The 20,550-nt window shown below is 36.8% G+C and overlaps 1 protein-coding gene across 2 annotated transcripts in view; it reads left to right on the plus strand.

Annotated features, from left to right (window-relative positions):
• Prex2 (phosphatidylinositol-3,4,5-trisphosphate dependent Rac exchange factor 2) overlaps nucleotides 1-20,550 on the plus strand; it is a 303,532-nt gene that overhangs the window by 62,113 nt on the left and 220,869 nt on the right. For both annotated transcript variants that reach the window (XM_004637531.2, XM_023722364.1), the window contains 5 exons: nucleotides 489-560; nucleotides 1,951-2,073; nucleotides 4,427-4,531; nucleotides 10,224-10,325; nucleotides 13,490-13,651. In XM_004637531.2, coding sequence (XP_004637588.1) covers nucleotides 489-560; nucleotides 1,951-2,073; nucleotides 4,427-4,531; nucleotides 10,224-10,325; nucleotides 13,490-13,651 — 564 coding nt within the window. The remainder of the gene's footprint in view (nucleotides 1-488; nucleotides 561-1,950; nucleotides 2,074-4,426; nucleotides 4,532-10,223; nucleotides 10,326-13,489; nucleotides 13,652-20,550) is intronic.

Raw genomic sequence — 20,550 nt, forward strand, 5'->3', positions numbered from 1 at the left:
TTTCTTTCTTTCTTTCTTTTTCCTTCCTTCCTTCCTTCCTTCCTTCCTTCCTTCCTTCCTTCCTTCCTTCCTTCCTTCCTTCCTTCTTTCTGACTTTCTTAATGTTAAGGAGTCACTTCAAAATTTCTGCCATTTTACTTTTCTATTAGAAGTAGCATTCTATTAGATTCTGATGTTTTCATGCTTTGTAATACTTAAAAGTTTAGGAAACACCTACCTTTAAGTGTTTACTCCAGAACTTTGAAAGCCTGGTGGATAAATTTAATTTTTATAGATGATGCCTTTCAGCTCCACCTTGCATCATAAGGAAGTACAGCTCCCATGGACAAGCAGCTGTACACAGGAGCTCACGTGTTACAACCTATCTTATTCAGATACTGAACTTTTAAACTGAGTTTCTTGAAAAGAATTAATCTAATTCTGATCATCACCCAGTTATTTTCTGAACCTAATGTCACTTTTATAATGGCTCTTCTTGTTTCACACAGGCATTCTTGCACCGAATGAACCAGTGTGCAGCAGCAAAAGTTGACAAGAATGTAACAGAGGAAACAGTGAAGGTGAGGATGTGCAAGGGCCCCTTGCCCCAAGCATGAGTTCCTGGAGATGGCGTGCTACCTGGGAGACATTCCTGTAGGAGCTTTCTGTTTTTCTTCAGTGCCACTATAAGTTCCTGGGCCAGTCCCTGTGTTACTAATAATGTGAAAAAGGGGCCAAGGTTTGGGGAAAGGAAGGGATATTAGTGGAGGCATGTAAGTCTAGAGAATTTTTAAAGGAAGGTCTTGGAAGTATTTGAAAAAAGGAAGAAAAATAAACTGAAGAGACAAGCCCTAACTTTAGCCTCCATGAGAGGGAGAAAGTAGAACAAGGTGCCAGACAACTGGTAGAGCCACAGGAAGTGGGCAAAGCTGGACTTCTGCCTCTGTGGTTGCTAAAGAGTGAGGCTTGGATATCCTTGGGTACGGTAGAAGTCCATATGTCTTCATAAATAAATCCATAGCAGTTCTTTTAAAATGTAGGGCAGGGTGCTAGTCAGTGGTAGAGCAGAGGTGCCCTCTGTGGGCGGGCCCTGGATTTGGTTGCCAGCAACACACACACACACACACACACACACACACACACACACACAGAGGGACATAGAAACAACATAGGGACAATTTTGAGGAATTTGGAAAAAAATTAAGAATGACAAATAAAATTATGCCCCAGTGTTTAATTATTTAAATTGTGTAAATTATGCTTGATATTGATGATGCTAGCTTATTGTTGTCTTTTACTGCACTTAAAAGAAATCTTTCAAGGATATTTTAGGTTCTTCTATTTCCACTTTAAAATTTTTCTACTGTGGGAATATTTTAGCTAGTGAGCTTATGGATATAAGTAAAAGCAATTTATGATCCAAATAGACTTTAAAACTATTTGAGTCATGTATTAGAACTCCATATGAGAGAAGAGGTTCCCTACATGTGGTTTGGGGAGGTCAACAAGTTGCTGCCTTCCAAGATACCAGCTTTGCATCTGAGCTAGCACCTCCCCTGGCTGCAAAGTGATCTCATATTGTCCCGGTTGTTCTTTCCACATTGGACTTTTCAGAAAGACAAAAGTTCATGTGCTTCAGGATGTCCTTCCTAGGGGTAGATACCCTTCTCTAGAAGCCTACCAGCAAATCTGTGTGCAGTTTTACCTGCAGACCATCCTGGAAAGGAGGTGAGACTGTCATGGACATAGCCAGTTAGACTGTCTTAAGAGACAGGCAGTGTCCTGATTCCCAAAGGTGTATGGGAATGGATAAAGTTTGGATTCTGTCAGCAAGGCAAGAGGAAGGAAGGGATATAGCATAGCTACCCACTGAAATTTTTAGCCTGTTGAGAGAACACTGGTCTCTCATAGGCATTTTTAAATTTTATTTTACCTCACTACTTTACTTACACATTTATTTTTTTGTTACAGATGTTGTTTTCCAACATAGAAGATATCCTTGTGGTACATAAAGAATTCTTAAAAGTTGTGGAAGAATGCTTACATCCTGAACCTAATGCTCAGCAAGAAGTGGGAACCTGCTTTCTTCACTTTGTAGGATAAATTTCTGTTTATTTGAAAAGTTCCCTCTTGATTTTAAGTAGATTTGGCTCATGGCATAGTACAATGTGTGACTTAAATGCTAGAAGTAAACTCTGACACCGCAAGTTTGGGGTCTTTTAAGGCCAATGGGATCTTGTGCTCCCAGCCAGGGAAGGGAGAGGGCCTTCCACCAGCCATTTCACTCAGTGAAGAATGAACAGCCTTTTCTCTTTTCCAACAAGTTAGCTCTCCGCATCCTCTGTAGCTTTGAATTCTAATGAATATTCAAGCTGTTCTTAATGAATGGATTTTTATGTTTCTCTCAGACATAGAGCATTTTTCTTTTGAAGCAGAAAATCCTCACTCTTAAAATGGCATGGCGCGCTTTTATTAGGCAGAATGTTCTCTTGTTAATCCCCTGTGACAGGCTTGGAGGTGAGCAAACTGGGCGGGCATGGCTGTGTCTGGATTTTCTCAAGGGTGGCTTCTCGGGAGGCTGCACGGAGCAGAGCAGAAGGCGTAGGAGCTGGTGTTTGGTGGTCACAAATGATATGGCCCCGACCTGGGTGATAATTTATTTTTATATCTTTCTTTATATGCCATTGCACAAATTACTTATGCAGTTGAGTTGTAAAGTAAGAAGCCACCTATGCAGTCAGAATTATTCCCAGAGCTAAAGGACATTTCATACTACAAAAAGAAAAAGAAAATGAATGTTGCTATCTATGCCATTCCTTTAATGCTAATTTTCAGGGTACCATTTTTGAATCCATGTACTTATCAAAATGTGATGCAGTGAGCTTTTACTTAAAAATGTGTACTGCATCATAGCAATAGATAATTTTATATTTTTATTTTCTAGTTTGTCTTATTTATTTATTTTTTGGGTGGAACCAGGGATTGAACTCAGGCTCTTGTGCTTCCCAGGCAAGCGCTTATTCTCCTGAGCCATCTCCCAGGCCCAAGTTTGTCTTTTATATAGTTTTTTAAATGTAGTTTCTCAGTTTATCTCCACATGAGCAGGCTCAGCATATGTTCTTTTAATAGGCAGAAAATGTTCTAGAAAGATAATTATATTAAAGGGAGAGGCTTCTGGGGTGTAAGAAGGTCAAGCTGTGCTTTCTTGGGTGTGGTTGGAAGCCATGGTGTTTGTGTCCATCTACCCAAGCCTGCTCCTTTTAATAAAAGAATCAGAGTCCTCTGCCAGCTGGAGAAGTTGCTGTTTCCGGCCAGGGTTGCCTATGGGAGTCTTGCAGTCTGATAGTCATTTCTTTAGTGAACTCATAATTCACGCTATGAATCTGTCATCTGTGAATTTAGCTGATCTATTTTTGATGTTTGTTTTTAATCTGGCTTGGACATACTTATCCTCGACTAAGTCAGTATGTTCTGTGCTACCTATGTACAGTAGTGCTCAATGTTCTAAACACATGCAATGCAATGTCAAAGGATAGACTTTTAATATTTGATCAATAAATATTCTACATCTCCTTTTATTGGTTCTGCTCAGCTAGTTATTAATCATAACCAATTTGAGAAAAGTTACACATTGAAGAGAGTTTAGAAATAATGATATTAAAACCCCTTTCTTTTGGAAAGAATTCCCTATATCTACAAAAACTATTTATTTTGCTTCTATTTTGTCACTTTTAGTGATAACTCTAAACCTCAGAATATCTCTGTATTGATTCAAAATCTGATCATCACTGTCTTTACAATTCCCACGTAAAGGCCCTAGTGTTATGTTTGGGAGCTACATAGATTCATCAGCCATTTGCAGCACAACAGCTATTAGAAAGTAGCTATTATTCCCTGGCTTTTCTACACCAAGACTGATCTCTCTCTGAAATGACCTCTCACTTGCTGTGTCTTTAGGGGCTGTCATTTTCTTAGCCATTTGTTGCCTTCTATTGTTCTGTTTGTCAATGTCCCTCTGAAGGGCACCATCCAAATTGGTGCCTGTGAACTGCAGGTTACTATGTTTTGCTGTTCTGCTGTGATCTGGCACATAAATTTCTCTTTACCTAACATGGCTTTTTTCCTCTCTCCTTGCCTGGGAATCAAGGATTTATCTGCCTGGACCTTGCACAGAAGTAACATTTTTTTTTTTAAAGCTGTATCTACAGTTCAGTCTTCTCTATTCTTCACCACCATGTGGTTCATTGCTCTGTTATGGCTTTCATCATATTAGAGTGCAGTTGATTCATCATACGGGAGCACTTTCTCCTTTTGTTGTTGCTGTTTGCTTTTTTTTTTTTTTTAACAGTATAGCTCTATAGCTCTTAAAAACAGTGAAGTTTATATATACTGACAGGTTAAAATTTCAAAACGAATAAAGTGATTCTATTCTGTCTTTAATTCACAGAAAGACAAATTTCGTATCTATGATGAATATTGTAGCAACCATGAAAAAGCACAAAAATTGCTTCTTGAACTTAATAAGATCAGAACAATCCGGACCTTTCTTTTGGTAAGTATGTGGTTATGAGCTTCCCTATGCTGGTATTAGTTGATAGGCTTGCTAAGAGTCAAGGAGTTGCATCACTGCGTCATAAAAGGCTGTTTGGGAAGGCCTGTCAGTTTCAGCATATGCAGGCTTCGCTCCTGGGATAAGGAAGTGAGTCAGGCAAGCCCTGCTAATGCCCTCTCCTGGTTGATTAGGAATTGTTCATGAGCGCCCACAGGTTTCGGGAGTGCAGAACTCTTGCCAGAGTTCAGCGTTGCTTTCTATCCTTGGCTCCCCAGGATATTTTACTTCTGGTAAAATATTTACTTCTGCTCAAAGAGATGTAACTAAAGGAGAAACAGGAAAACCGTGAATCATGGATATGGGAAAAAATAAATGTAAAGTTTGACCTTTCTCCTACATACATCCCTTGTGCAATTTTTATGAAATAGCAAGAATATAAATTTGATTTTCTGAGGTAGCACCAATAAACACCTAGTTTGGCAGTTACCAGGGCAGTCTCACCAGCAGTGAGGAAGGACCACAGTGTTAGTATACGGTTGCGTGATATGCCTTAAGTTGCACAAGCAAATCCAAATCTTACTTTAGAATACCTCTGTCCCCTGAAAACCTCCCTCAAATCTCTTTACAGCCCATGTCTCCTCTGTTTGCTCCAGGTAACTGGTGATTTGCTTTCATCTTTATAAATTTGCTTTTTCTGGATATTTTCTACAAAGAAAGCTGTATAATAAAATTTTGCAGCCTCATAGTTTTTTTTTAGCAAAGTGTTTCTGGGGTTCATCTTTAAAGCATGAGTCCATTTTCCATTCATTTTTATACCTGAATTCCATTTCACTGGGTGGCTATGGCATATTTGGTTTATGTCTTCTTGAATTAATTGTTTACAACAAGTAATGCCATTATGAACATTAATGCAGTAAGTCCTGTGAACATGTGAAGTTTTCTTGTCTTGGGTAGGTAGTACATTGAAATTCTTGGGTCATGTTCTAAGTTTTCTTGTGCCATATAGTTGTTCTATATGTGCTAGCATTCATATATTCTTTAATGAAATGCTTATTTATATATTTTGACAATTTTAAAATTGGGATATTTGCCTTAGGCTGAGATTTTGTTCTTGTTTTGGATACAAATTCTGTATCTAAAGTACAATTTTCAGATATTTCTTTCCACTGTGATTTATCTGTTCATTTCAAAAAATACTTTCTTTGAAAATTAACTTTTAGAATTTGATGAAATTTATTAAAGTTTTTCCATTATGACTGTGCTTTTCTTATCATATTTAAGAAACCTGTACTCAGATATTATGTTTATTTTTTTCTGAGTTTTTTTAATATTTTGATACTATTATGATTAGAGTTTTCTTAATGTCCTTTTTGGATTTTTATTGCTATATAAATTCATTTGCCTTTTGTGTATTGATCTCTTATCCTGCAATCTAATTTCATGCATTAATCCCAGTAATCCTTTTGTAGATTCTTTAGGATATTTTACATGCAGGAGCATATCAGAAAATAAAATATTTTACTTTTTTTCCCCATTGTGAACGTCATAATTGTTTTCCTTGGGTTTTGTGCTAGCTAGAACCTTTAGGGGAGTGTTGAACAGAAGTATCAGAGTAGACACACTTGCCTTGACTCTGGTCTCAGGGGAAAACATTCAGTCCTTGTAAACTGTGGGGTTTTTTTGTAGCTGTCTCTTTTACATTTTTACTATATTGCTAGTTTCTTGAGAGTTTTATTACCTTTTTCTTTCCTAAGTGTCTGAACGTTGTGACTTACTACATATACTAAGTGATATGAATATTATTCAAGTGAATTAAGAAACCTATAATTTACTAGTCACATTATCAATTTTCACATTATTGAAAGAGAACTATTTGTGTCCAAATATATTTGTTGTCATTTTTGCCCTTGGATTTTGTCAGATTTTGCTTTATGTATTTTGGGATGCTTGTTTTGGATATCTGTACCTTCATACTTGTTATATTCCTCTTTACCATTATGAAATGCCCCTCTATCCCTTGTGATATTTCTTCTCTTAATGTATCTTCTTGATACTGTTTTGGCAGTGACAGCCCTCTGAGTACTTGTAATTTTATCTTTATTATTTCTCTTAGAAATTCACGATGATCTTTGGAAAGTTTTTCAAAGACAGCCTAAGTTAGATCTTGCTTTTTATCTGAGCTTACAATCTCTGCCTTTTTACTGGAGTGTTTAGTTTGTTTGCCTTTAATATCATTATTGATACAGTTTCATTTATATGGGTCATTTTATACCTTTTTATTATGTGTCCCCCTTGTTTGGTCCCCTACTCCCATTTTCCCATCTGCTTGTGGGCCAGACAGATATTTTTAGTGTACCATTTTATCCTTCTGTTGATTGTGTAAACTATATTTAATGATATTAAAATAATTTTTCTTATAAACCACAATATGTATCTTATCAAGTTTATTTTCTGAACTAATGGCTTGATTTCAGTAACATATGTGGATAGGAAGTGTTGTAGTTCTTCCTTCCTTCAGTGGGTTCTTCTTTTCCCCCAAGTGGGTTCTTATGGCTAAACATGTCATGTATATGCTCTGAACCCTGCAACACAGTAGTACAGGTTTGCTTATTATATATTTATACAGTCTTTTATATTAGCCTATCTATTTACCATGTCTAGCTTTCTATTTCTTCCAGTATATTTTACTGCAACAATATAACCTTTCAATCTGAAAAATGATAGCTATTTCCTAAAAGATATTTCTAATAGCTTTGGCTTCTCTTATAGTTTATCTGGGAAAGTGTTTACTTTGCCTTCATTTTTGAATGATGATTTTATTGGATATAAACTCTTGACTGTAGGTTTTTTTCCTTTCAGCAATTTAAAAATGCCAGTCTACTCTGGATGACATCCGTTGCTTCTGAATGATGAGACGACATTTGTTATGTCATTTTCATATTTTACATGATACATTTTAAAATCTTTTTTTGGTATTTTCAAAGGGAATCAGATAATTTCCATTGGTTGATAGTCAATTCCAGTGAATACTTTTTTTCAGCCATCTCAAATGTGCTGTTTAGCCTAACTAGGGAATTATTTTTTCATCTCATGTCTATTTGATTTGGCTAACTTTGTAATTCTCTATTGAGATGTCTTGTTTGTTTATGTATTATCAGTGTGTTGTCCTGAAGTTTCTAAAACAGGGTTCAGCATATTTCTTGGACATATTTATAATAGCTATTTTTGAATTCTTTCTTTTCTAAATCCAACAACTGGGTACATTCAGAGGTTTTTTTTTTTTGACTGTGTGTGAATCATATTTTCCTGTTCCTTTGTGCATCTCATAACTTTTTACTATAAGCTAGACATCTAAATGAATCACTGTATTTTGTGATTTGTGTGTAGATGTACCCGCAAAACCTCATGTGGTCATAGGACTTTCCAGAGGTGGCCGAAACAAGAGTGAGTGATGCTGGGCTTAAGGGTGTGAGGTCATTTGGTCAGCACCACCCTCACCCTAACAGCCTGACTAGAGTGTAAAAGGGGCAGAAAGATGCTGCTGAGCTTCGCTGTTGCTTTGCTGCGCTCTGCCGCCATGAACTGCTGCCCCTCTGCCTTGTGCCACCCTGTCTGGGTGCCAGCTGATAATATATGGAAACCACCACAAACTGAGCCAAATAAACCTTTCTCCTTTAACTTTGGGTGTTGGGTATTTGGTCCCAGCAATGAGAGAAAAGTAACTGTAGCAATTCTGAATTTTGTATTTTCAACTACCTGCAAGTAGTTACTATTTTTTATTTGTGTGTGTCATTTGTTTTGTTTTAGTAAATTGTTCAACCCTAATCTAAAAACCTGTCTGTCTTAAATGTGCAACTCATAATATCTCTGCTTATTTATTTTTATAATTTAGCTTTGCTGGTTAGGAATCACTTCTGCTTTCTGACTGTTTTTCTGAACAGTCAGCCAATGATTTGTCCAAAGTAATTAAACTTTATGATCCATCTTATACGTGCAACTGAGTAGAAGTCAGAAGGCAGGTAGTTTGCATGTGAATTCAGGCCTCCCATCCTCTGGAACTTTCTTAGGTCTTTTGCATGAGTGCACTTACCTTGATTTCTCTAAGCTGACCAAGTTTGCAGGGAATGATCATTCTAGTTAGTTTTCGGGTTGTGCACAATGATAGTTCCTTGGTTATGCGGTGAAAATTGTAAGTTTTATGATCAGCAAAATCTCTGGAAACTTATTTAAGATACATGCCTTGTACGTACGTACGTACTTACATACGTATGTATGTATGTATGTATGTATGTATGTATTATGTGTTGGGATAGTTTGTATGCTAATCCAGTCTTAGATAGTGACCAGCCTTTGCAGTCGGGGAGTTTATAATCTGTTTAATACAAAGAAAAAAGGAAATAGTTTGGGTGGTTGCATGTTCTTTTATGGCTCTACAGCCCAGAGCTAGGTAGTGAGTGGTCTCATTGATAGGAGTGCTAAGTCATGTTCAGATCCTGAAACATTACTGGAAATATGTAGATAATACCAAGATAATTATGATTTTAGAGATTTTTTCTGGGGAGAAAATACCATGCATAACTTGAAGATATCCAGATACTCTGATTGTGGCAGAGAAAGAATCCCTCAGGAGTGTGCTGTGTGCGTAAGAACATGACATTTGCTGCTCTGCCTTCTGAGGTGTCCGAGTGAAATTACATTCATGGCTTTTGTTCTGCTTACTTGAGGCTGAAGAGAAGTTTCCGAGGTGAGGGGAGGAGATCGTTTTGCACCCTGGTCTTCCTTTTACAGCCTGGCCTGTTCAGCTCTTGGTCTCTAAAACAGTATTTTAAAATAGCGCTGTAGAAGGTATTATTTTATCAGTTCATTTCATTAGATGTTAAGTACTTCTTTTATGGAAATAACTCAGAAAGACACCTCAAAAATAAGATCTGTGCAAGTTTTAGGTCTAGTTTTTCTTTATACTGTTTAGGATGATGAAGACTTTATTTATCTGACTTAGTTTTTCTCTTGATCGCTATTTTAGAGTCAGTAGAAACTCACTTGTCTATGTTTGCTTGTTTTTATATTTTTTGACTTTCCTGATCTCTGGAGATCTTTGTGGCCTCCTTCTCTGCGACTGGCTACCTGAGGTCTTTGTTAGAGTGTGATTTAGCGATCGCTTGCCTAAAACACATGAGTTTTGCTTAGATGGAAATTAGAATTTAGAAATCAGCTGAAGGAATATCAGTAGTCAGTGGTGGATCTTAGTTAGAAGTTGTAACTTCATTGTCTGTATACCTCTTTATACCTGCTCTTCCACAACATAAGATACTGGTTTCTATGAACAAAACCTTTTTGTCTCTCTGCCTCTCTCTGGCTTTGTGTCTCTCTCCCTTTCTCTTCCTCTTTGGCTCCTTCCCTCTCCCTCTCTCCATCTCTTTATCTTTACTATTTGTCACTATATTTACCTTTTTTCTCACACATCAAACTGCAGAGAATATTTATGAAGTAATTTTTGTAGATTCAACATGTATTGTGCATTCTGTAACCAATATGAAAGACTATGTTATTTATAAGTGAAAAGAGTATGTTTTTCTTAGAGAAAGTATTTGAGGATATTTCTTTTCATAAATTTTTGGTATAAACTTTCCTGAAAGAAGACAATTTAAGTTTGAAAAATGTACTGTACTTGATTCTGTGTATTTTCACCCAGAACTGCATGTTGCTTGGAGGACGAAACAATACAGATGTCCCCCTGGAAGGCTACTTGGTCACCCCCATACAGAGGATATGCAAGTACCCTCTCCTTTTGAAGGTATTTATGTACTACTTCATTGTAGAATTTTCTTTGAAATGGCCTATTTCCTGATAATCTTTTGAAAGAATTATTATTGAAGAGGCTGACATTCTAAAAAAAAAAAAAAAAAGACAGACCATAATTATTGGAAAAATAGCTACTTTATCACACATTTTCTTTGGAATAAGAAGCAGATCTTTAGTGGAAAAGCCACTAAACTGAGCTTTTAGTGCTATTTGTGGAAAACCTACTTGCTTGAGTTATTCTGAATGCATTCAGCACAAATGCATTGATTTCAACAGAGATCCCATTAAGTCCATTATGACTATTTTATGTACCACTTTAGCAATGAGGCCCTTTATTTTAAGCAAATTCACTATTGATATGTTTTTCCGTCTCCCAAACTTCAGTAAGTTTATGATGCTAATGAAATTAAGGTCAAAATTACATAATTTCAGGCCCTGGTTTGTGAATCATTGCTGTAATGGAATGTCAGGGATTACATGGGGCTGTCAACGGCAGACTGTGCAAGAGGTGCTTGGAAAATGCTGCCTCTCAGAGGCAGAATGCTTTGCGGGTGCTTGTTACTCTGTCTCTTTGTTGCAGTTACCAATATTTTTATGATGACAAATATGTTATACAGCACTACCTGTTGGCATTGCTGCAAAGTTTTACGGACAGGTCGCTGTACTAGTTTTTGAAACTATACTTTTTGGGCATGCGGCATCAGGAGAGGCAGTGTGAGGCGCTAGCTGAGCACATGATCTCTGGGTAGGAGCCCCAGGTACTCTGCTAACCAGCTTTCTGAATGGGATCTAACCTACAAAGACTTTTTCTTAATTTATCAAACATAAAAAGACAAAATCAGCAGGTACTTATAGGAATGTACATATGTATACATGTATGTGTATATATATGTGCATGTTGTGTGTGAGTATGCATTTACATGCATATATAGGAGTATAAAATGATTTAACTATTTTATATGAATTATTTAACATAGTATATGCTCTATATTAGCCATTAATACTCATGTTTATTTGATTTATTTTAATGTATTAATTACTAATTGGAATCTTCATTTTAAAAAAACACTCAGAAATTCTATTGCTAGCTGGACATGGTGTTGTAGACTTGTATCCTAGCACTTGGGAGGCTGAGGCCAGAGGATCTCCACAAGTTCAAGGCCAGCCTGGACTATGTGGTGAGCTTAAGGTCAGCCTGAAGTACACAGTGAGAACTTGTCACAGCAAAACAAAACCACAAACAAATTAAAAAAGAAATGCTATTGCTATTTTAATTGGTATTATTATTGATTTACTTTTTAAGATGTATTATAAAATTGAAGTACAAATGCATTTTCACTACCATCATAAATGTTTTTCTACCATAAGATATGTTCTGTACTTTCAGCTGAAAAGCTGTGCTGAGATTCTCTTTAATTAATTAATTAATTACTTCAGACAGGATATCACTGTGTAGTACAAGCTGGCCCTGAACTGGCTTATGTAGCACAGGCTGCCCTGGCCTCAGCCTCCCAAGTGCTGGGATTATAGGCATGTATCACCATGTCTGGCTCTCTTCAACTTGAGATGGGCTTATTATTCAGAGAAAGTAATTGCAGATTGTGCTATAGTATTACAAAAAAGATATATTGGTCTTATTTGTGAAACTTGACACACATTTGACCATTCAATGCCAGCTTTATAGCAAATAGTTGCTAGATTTTTACTGCTTATTTATTTTTGTGTTTTACATTATCTAAATTCATTTTACAGCTGTACAAAACCCACTGGATAGCATTCCTTAATGGTCTCACTTCCTGGCCTTCGGAATGACTTGGTTGCTTCACGTAGCTTACTATGTAGAATTTCTAGAGAAGCCTGTGTGTCTCTTTTATGGACCTGTGGGCTATCATAACATTTTAAACCTTGTCCTGGGAGTGGTGTCTTGTGTATTCTTGTGGTGTTAACTGTGCAGAGTGGAGTGCGAACATAGTGAAAACAGGGTCAGAGTTTATGGGAAAAGTTTCCACACTCAGGGAATTCAAGAGGGTATAAGAACTGGCTGTGTCAAAACAAGATGGCGTGGTGAGACACACCCAGAATTCCGGAGGCTGAGGCTGGAGAATATGAATTTGTGGGCAGCCTGGGCTACCTAATGAGTTTAAGGCCATTTTATAGTGCATGATGAAGCCCTGTCTCAAAAGAACAAAACAAAAACAAAAAGAAAGAAAGAAAAAAAAAAACCCAGCCTGAATTTCCACTATATTTTTGAAGATTGAGAACATTCTTTTGAAGAGAGGCCTCAGGGCCTTTGTAATTGTGTTAGTTCCATGATGCTGGCAACTGGAGTAAAGAAACAAATGACTAATTAAAAAGTAATGTGGTCACAACTGTCTAGACAGTGGGTGAAGATGTTTAATTTGTGCTTCTAAACAACAGCCAACCGGACCTTGTTAAAGAATTAAAGATTACTGTAGTTTTGATATCCTGAGTAGAAAACATATAAATAGAAAAACCTCCTAAGATCCTGAATATCAAAAACAAGAAGTAAACCATTGGGTATATAGTATTTCTTCATCACAGAGAATTAACCTAAAAAACCGATGACAACAATATAAATTACTCCTTTAATGATGAAATATTATAAAATTGTAATAAAATATTTCTTTTGCTAGAGTGTAAGACATCTACAGATTTCGCTTTAACTTACATTTTTTTAATACTTTCTCAGACAATGTTAGGAAAGAGGGATTTATATTATTATGAAATTTTGGGACACATTTATTTGAAGATTTATTCTGTTAAAAACTCCAGGAAAATGAAACGAACACATTCATATTATTCATTGTTCTGTTAAAACAAAAGTCAAAATTTAAGAATGACATGCCCATGTGATTTATTTCATGGTTTGAAAGAAGAGGAGTAACTTCATTTTTAAAAACAAAAGTAAAAGAACGTGAAAAGTAATATAACTACAAAATGTGCCTTCCAGTAACACTTATTCATTGATTCGACCTTTCTTTCTGATCTTTATCTTAGAGGAATTTGTGATGTCCTTGAGGAAGTGGCTGCCATGAGCTTTGTCGTTTTCATTTCCTGGTGCGTCGTAGCCTGATGTACCAGAAGACTGATGACCAGAAAGCAATTCGGGTTTTTTTTTTTTGTGTGTGTACACAGGAGTTGCTGAAGAGGACTCCACGGAAGCACAGCGACTATGCAGCAGTGACTGAAGCCCTCCAAGCGATGAAGGGCGTCTGTTCCAGCATAAACGAGGCCAAGAGGCAAATGGAGAAGCTGGAGGTTCTGGAGGAATGGCAGTCTCATATTGAAGGCTGGGAGGTACATTCACTTGGCTCGAGTGTAGGACTGAATTTCAAAACTATGTGGACTGAAGACAGTCCTGTGAGGCTACCACTAGGAGCAAAGTTGTTAACATTGGAGGGGGCCCTGTGTGGTGGTTTTCCAGATACTGCCAAAGGACTGCAGTCAACTCTGAAAACTGCTTTCATTATTTTTTAAAAATATTTTTTAAATGGCAGTTAATTCAATTATCTTAACCTGAGATGTTTTATTATGGAGCCAGTAGATACTGTGTGAGCCCTGAGCTTTTCTATTTCATAATTTGTATCTCACGAATTACCCTTTATTTCTGTATTAACTCGGACCAACAAGTACATGGTCTGCATCCTCAAGAGAGTAAAGAATGAGAAAAAAGAATGGAAATCCTCAAGAGAATAAAACTCAGTATGTGTGCTGTAATATTTTCAGACTCTCACTTAGGGCTTTTATATTGAATTTCATTTTAAATTCACCTACTTTCTCTATGTTGTAATTTCTTCAATTCTACAATGAAAGAACTTATCATAATTTGATTTCTGAAGTCTGTTCAAGATAAAAATGTTACTTTGTGCATTAAAGACAGATTTTAAAAAGGACAAAAAAGCAAATTAAGAATATGGTTTGTAATCTTTAAGATATTTTCAGTTATGATAATTTTGAATGTCAGTTATTTCATGAGATTGAAATCCTATTATTTTAGTGCTACACAAAAAATTAAAAATTTGTATTTAAATTATCATAATTTAAATGAGTCTGAGCTGTGTGTCAGTATAATTTTTTTCATGTTATGCATGTTATAAAGTAAGGGAAAATGTTCCCAGCTAAATGCTGCGTCACGGAAAGCCAGATGTGATTGTTTATGTCATTAGGGACTTGGAGTGGAGTAATTTGTTTCTTATCATGGAGATGTTGGCTTTCATTTAGACCTAAAATTATATCCAAGCAGATATGCAAAGAAACCTCAAATACTGACCTGAGGGAATTCTCTTATTTGAACGCTCTGCACTATGAATCTTTTAAAATGCTCACAGGAGTCTGACTCTGCTTCCTCTCTGTGTATGTTCTGCTACTTCAAAAGTGTCTAGGGTGACCTCCCATTTCAGCATGAATGCCACCTCTTTCAGTCACTTAGAATGGTTGTGTGTTTTACAGTTGATTCACGATGATAATTGCTTTCCTGGGGAGCAGTTGTCCTGCTGGGATGAGAAAAATGGAGTAAAGTTTGCTTTTGCAGTTCTGTTGTCACTCAAACACTGGAAGAAAAACTGAGCTAGCTTTAAATTGTAGGATTTGTCAATGAGATCTGCCAGGCCTTTTGCTGAAACAAGAACTTCAGAGACTCTTTTCAGCACTCTAGGGAAATACAACGTGTCATAATTTTGTTTCCTTTTGGTATACATTCTAAAATTTGAGTCTGTTCCAGACATGAGAGATTCCTTAAGCACTACTAATATTGTTTACACAGTATGTTCCAGCTACTCAAAGGGAAAAATATATATGAAGTGTGCTGGGTCATACATAACCCACAGCAGAGGGTGGCTCATTTTCTGCAGGCTGTGTGGTTTTACAGTACTGAATGAAAGAGAAAAACAATATAGCGCATCAGAACAGAGGAAAGCTAGTGGAATTTAGGAAACTCTGTGGAGTACTCAGAGAAATGAGGAAGGTTTACAGCTCTACAGGCATATGGCAGATACTACCAATGTTGGGTTCTAAGGCAGGTGGCGACATGAATCCCACTTCAGTAGATTTTGACAATGAATTCATGAGGTACGGCCATACAGACAGGTGGGAGTTGAGGGATTTGGGGGATACAGCTGGGAGCATGGTTCAATTAACTGGTTGGCAACTTGTGATCAGAACCTGATGATCCAACCCACTCCACCATGCTGGAAAGAAGAAGGTGTCAGTTTCCATCCTGGTGAGATTTGGAGAAATTGCTAGTCTGGTAGGACTCTGTTAGGCAGGGAGAGCTCAATTCCCAAGGTAGAAAGGGAATAGAGTTTAGAGCTATTTTTGAGCTGCTAACAGGAATTATTGCTGGTGAAGGGCTTTGTGTATATGTCGAGTGGCTCTTTGGGGTTAGAACATGCGAAGTGCAGATGGAAGTGGCTCAGAGGTAGATGTCATGACAGTTGCACATGCTAGAGTTCCATGAAGGCTTTTTAAGGCTGGAAACTTGGGGGAAATGCTTGGAAACGGGTCTCTGTCAAGCTCCTGCAGATCTTTCGGGACTACTCCAGAAATGACAGTCTCCTCCCAGAGGATAGTCTCATATCCTCATGTCCACTTTCTGTGGTAGGAATAGAACTCAGTGTCTCTGCACTATGCTACTGTAAGCCCTAAGCTCTTTTTCTAAGTTTTTTTTTTTTTTGATACAGGGTCTTGCAAAATTTCTAAATTGCCTTTGGGCTGGAACTTGAGATCCTCATGCCTCGGACTCCCAGAGTGCTGGGATTGTAAGGATGTACCACCACAACTGGCCAATTTGAATGGCATCCAAATCTGATATACTACAGATTTGCATTATTTTCATTTTAGGTGGAATTTCTGCTGCATAAATCATTTAATTATTCAGGATGTCATGCTAATTAATCAAATGAAGTGTTTTTTTCAAAACAATAAATTCTCGTAGATAACTTGCCCATGTAGAATCTTGTGCTACTAAATTATCATTTACAATCCTGTATGCTGAATTGAAGTAAATTACCAATTGAAATTTATTGTTCACAAGTTATATGACATACCGAAAAATGCTTTTGAGCAGACTTGGCTTTTAGTGCAGCTCTTTGTTAGGGGATAATATGTCAGAGCTTTTTTATTTATAGTGTGGATTATTATAGTGGTCAAATTAAGTAAGTACAAATGCTTTGGAAACTAAAAAATCTGAACTGGCATTTTGAAGCTAGTTCACCAGTTGCATTTTACCCTTGAGAATGTCTCATTTTCCATTACATACATCCAAAGGTGTAATATTACTTCGTGTTCTATAGTTCAAAGTAATCAAAGTTAAAAGAAAAATCAGATTAATTGGGTGGCTCACAGCATCAGTCGAAGAGTTACGATTGTTGAAGCTGGAAGAGACAATGATGTGGTGCGTGTGGAAGAGGGACTCGTGAGATCTTCTAGGCTCCCTCATAGCGACTTGCTCTCACAGAAACTAATCTGTTCTATTGGGCTGGTCAATACCTTGTGAAGGTGCTACCCCCATGACCTTGTATCCTTCCACTGATCTGCACCTCTTAAAGCTTTGGTACCTCACACCCTGCAGCACATGAGCCTGTGAGGATGAACCGTGTCCAAACCACAGCAGTGAGTCTCAGCAGTTTGCTGAGGGTGTAGTATCCACTATACAAGCTTTAAGAATGGAGACAGTTCAACTTACCTGAAATCCTACAAATAGCAGGTGGCAAAGTTTAGATTTAAAAATTGGTAGCCTGCTTCTAAGTTTCATATTCCTTACCTTGTGATACAACCACTCAGAGGAAAAAAAGTAGTGTTTTTCTACTTTTCCTTTAAGAGTATGTTGAATATAGATATTCGTTTTTTTAATCAGCATTTATATTGTAACTCTGGCATAGAAGATCTGTAGTTTTTCTCAGTTGTTCATGTTTGAAGTTACAGCTTTTATAATTTACTACATCTTGTTACCTTGTCTAACACTCTTAACATTTTACAACATATTCTACTCAAGGTAATTGTATGTTATGATTAATTGTTTGAGCAGGAAGTTCATTAGCTGTTTAATCAGACTTGCTGTGCCAGTTAATCTTAATTATCAATTTAAGTGGATTAAGAGATTCCTGGAGAGGTGATTGGATTATGTGGGTGCTGTTTTCATCCTCTGCGTTCATTGCTGAATATGCTGTTGCAGTTGGAGATGGGTCACTGGGTCCTGGACAGAAGGGTATCTCTTCTGCCTAGTTCTCTGACTTTGTGCCCTGTTTTCTGAAAGCCATGAGGTGAGCAGCCTTTTTCTCATGATGTTCCTGCTTTAGAGCTAGCCAAGCACAAACTGAAGCCCCTGAAACCCGAGGAAAATGAAGTCATCATTTCCTCCTTAGGCTTGTGTATGTCAGCAGCAGGAAAGCTGGCCAATGGAGTTGCTGACTGCTCTGTAGAGCAGGGCCATTCTTAGTTTCAGCTTGCTTCTTGGTTGATCAAGATGGAATACTGCAACTTTTAGAATCATATAGTAGTATTTTGACAAGGGAGTATCAATAAATACTATATTGCTTAGTTATTCCGTTTTAAATCATTGATATGTCTGTTTTGAATTAGTATCTCCAATCTGACAAAAATCATTGTAAAAGATGAGAGAAAAATTTTAATATTAAAGGTTGGAAGAAATGATATTCACAGTAATTGTTATTTTAGAAAGTACACAGAAATAGGTCACACATTTGAGACATATTCTAGATATTAATCCTTGGTTTGAGGAGTAGATAGAAAGTATTTTTCCCATTTTATAGGTTTTCTCTTCAATTTATTGGTGGTTTTCTTTGCTGTGCCAAGCTTTTTTATGCAACTAGATTTTGTTGAGAAAATCTTCGCTTACACCTTTGTTTTTAAGAGTTTTACTTAATTTATCTTCCAATAGATTAAGGGCTTCTATTCTAATATTTAGATCTTTGTTCCATTTTGGTTTTAGTGCACGGTAAGAGATTTGGGTCTAGGCTCAACATTTGGCATGTGGATAGCCAGTTTTCCCAGCATCATTTGTTAAAGAGGCTGTCTTTCCTCCAGTGAAGGGATTTTCTAACTTTGTCAAAGAATCCATGGCTGAGTGTTCCTGGAGTTGCTTCTGTATTTTCTATTCTGTTCCATTGATCCAGAAGTAACCTCCCCCACTCCATACCATGTTCTTCTTATAACTGTATATTTGTAATATAACTTGAAGTCTGGGACTGTGGCACCCCCTGCCTTGCCCTTGTTGCTCAGAAGTGCTTTTGTTGTTACAGGTCTTTTAGTTCCATATGAATTTTAGGATTGCTTTCTCCAGGTCTGTAAGGAATGTTATTGATATTTTGATTGAGGTTGCATTAAATCTATGTAACAGTTTTGTAAATATGACCATTTGGTTTCTTTCTACCAGGAGCAGGGGATATATTTTCATTTTCTGATATCCCCTTCAATTTCCTTTTTTCAGAGTACTATAGTTTTTATTGCAGAGGTCTCTCACTTCCTTCATTAAATTAATTCCTAAGGGACTGGCCAGATAGCTCAGCAGACTAAAGTGCCTGCTTAGGCAGGGTGCAGTGGTCAGGGTTCAATCCTCAGCGTGCTGTGCTGGCCCCATCCCCAGGGTGCGCTGACAGGGCAATTGAGAGTGTGTGTGGTGGTGCATGCCTGTAATCCCAGAGCTTGGGAGGCTGAAAACAGCAGAATCACTATGAGTCTGATCTATATAGTGAGACCCTGTACACCTGTAGACCTTGCCCTAAAATTCATAAAAATAGTTAGTTCTTAAGTATTTAATTTTTCTTGATGATATCATGAAGAATATTCTTTCCTCAGACTCCTTCTTGGTGAGTTTGTTATTGGTGTAATGAACACTGTTGATTTTTGTGTGTTTACTTTGTATCCTGCTATACTACTGAATTTGAATATTAGTTCTAGGGCATTTTGGTGGAGTTTTGGGATCTTCTATATAAAGGACCATGTCATCAGCAAATAATGATAATTTAGCTTCTTCCTTCCCTACCTATATCCCTGTCATTTCTCCCTCTTATCTTATTGTTTTAGTTAATGTTCTGTTTATTGTATTGAATAGAAGTAATGATAAATGACATCCTTATCATGTTCTTGAATTGAAAGGGACAGCTTTTAGCTTCTTTCTGATATTGGCTGTTGAGTTTTCATAGACGATTTTTATCAGTGTGAGATTAAAAACAATCTACTTGTATTTGTTTCAGAGATTTTTTATTTTTTAAATAATTTTATTGAGAAGCAAATAGTAATGAGACAGTTTCAAACTGATTAGTAGGACAGTTTCAATAATTAATACATTGCATATTGTTGTGTTCTTAGTAGTTATTCATAGTTCAAGATGCAGACATGATATCCTGTCAACAAACATTATTAGAACAACTCTTTCTATTCATTGAATTAAGAGAAAATAGCTGTATGTCTATTCTAGCTATTTTGAATATATGACAGAGATTTTTTAAAATTCATGAATGGGTGTTGGTTTTGTCAAATGATTTTCTGCATCTATTGTGATGATCATGTGATTTTTGTCCTTGCTTCTGTTTATATTGTGTAATACATTTATTGATATGTGTATTGAGCCATCCTTGCATCACTGGAATGAATCCTACTTGGTCAGGATTTATGTTCTTTTTAATAATTTGCTACATTCTGTTTGTCAGAGTTGTTGTGAGGATTTTTACATCTATTTTTATTTAAGAGATTTGTGCGGAGTTCCCTTTATTTTGGTTGTGTCGTGGTTTTGGAATCTGGGTAATGCTTGCTTTTAGGAAAGATGCTGGGAGTACTGCTTCCCTATCAGTTTCATTAATAATATATGCATTCTTGTTGACTTGCTGACATTGTCATCTTCTTTGTTGGCTTCATTATCTTTTTAGGATATACTTGAGAATATCTTGTAATGCTGATTTAGTGCTCTTTGTTGTGGAAATACTTTCTTTCTCCATCAATTTTGAAGGGAAGTTTTGCAGGATACATAAGTCAGCCCTGCACAGGGTGTAAAACCCTTCACTCCACACCCTAGTGGCTTTTGAGGTTTGTGTAGAGAAGTCTGTTGTGGTTTTAATGGACTTACCTTTATATGGGGTTTGTTGCCTTTCTCTAACAGCTTTTAAGATTTTTGTCACTGTGATAGGCTTCTGGAATTTTAAGTATGTTGTGACTGAGAAAGGTTTTTTTTTTTTTTTTTT

Source organism: Octodon degus, unplaced genomic scaffold, assembly GCF_000260255.1.
Source record: "Octodon degus isolate 3935 unplaced genomic scaffold, OctDeg1.0 scaffold00091, whole genome shotgun sequence".
NCBI classification, from domain to species: Eukaryota; Metazoa; Chordata; class Mammalia; order Rodentia; family Octodontidae; genus Octodon; species Octodon degus.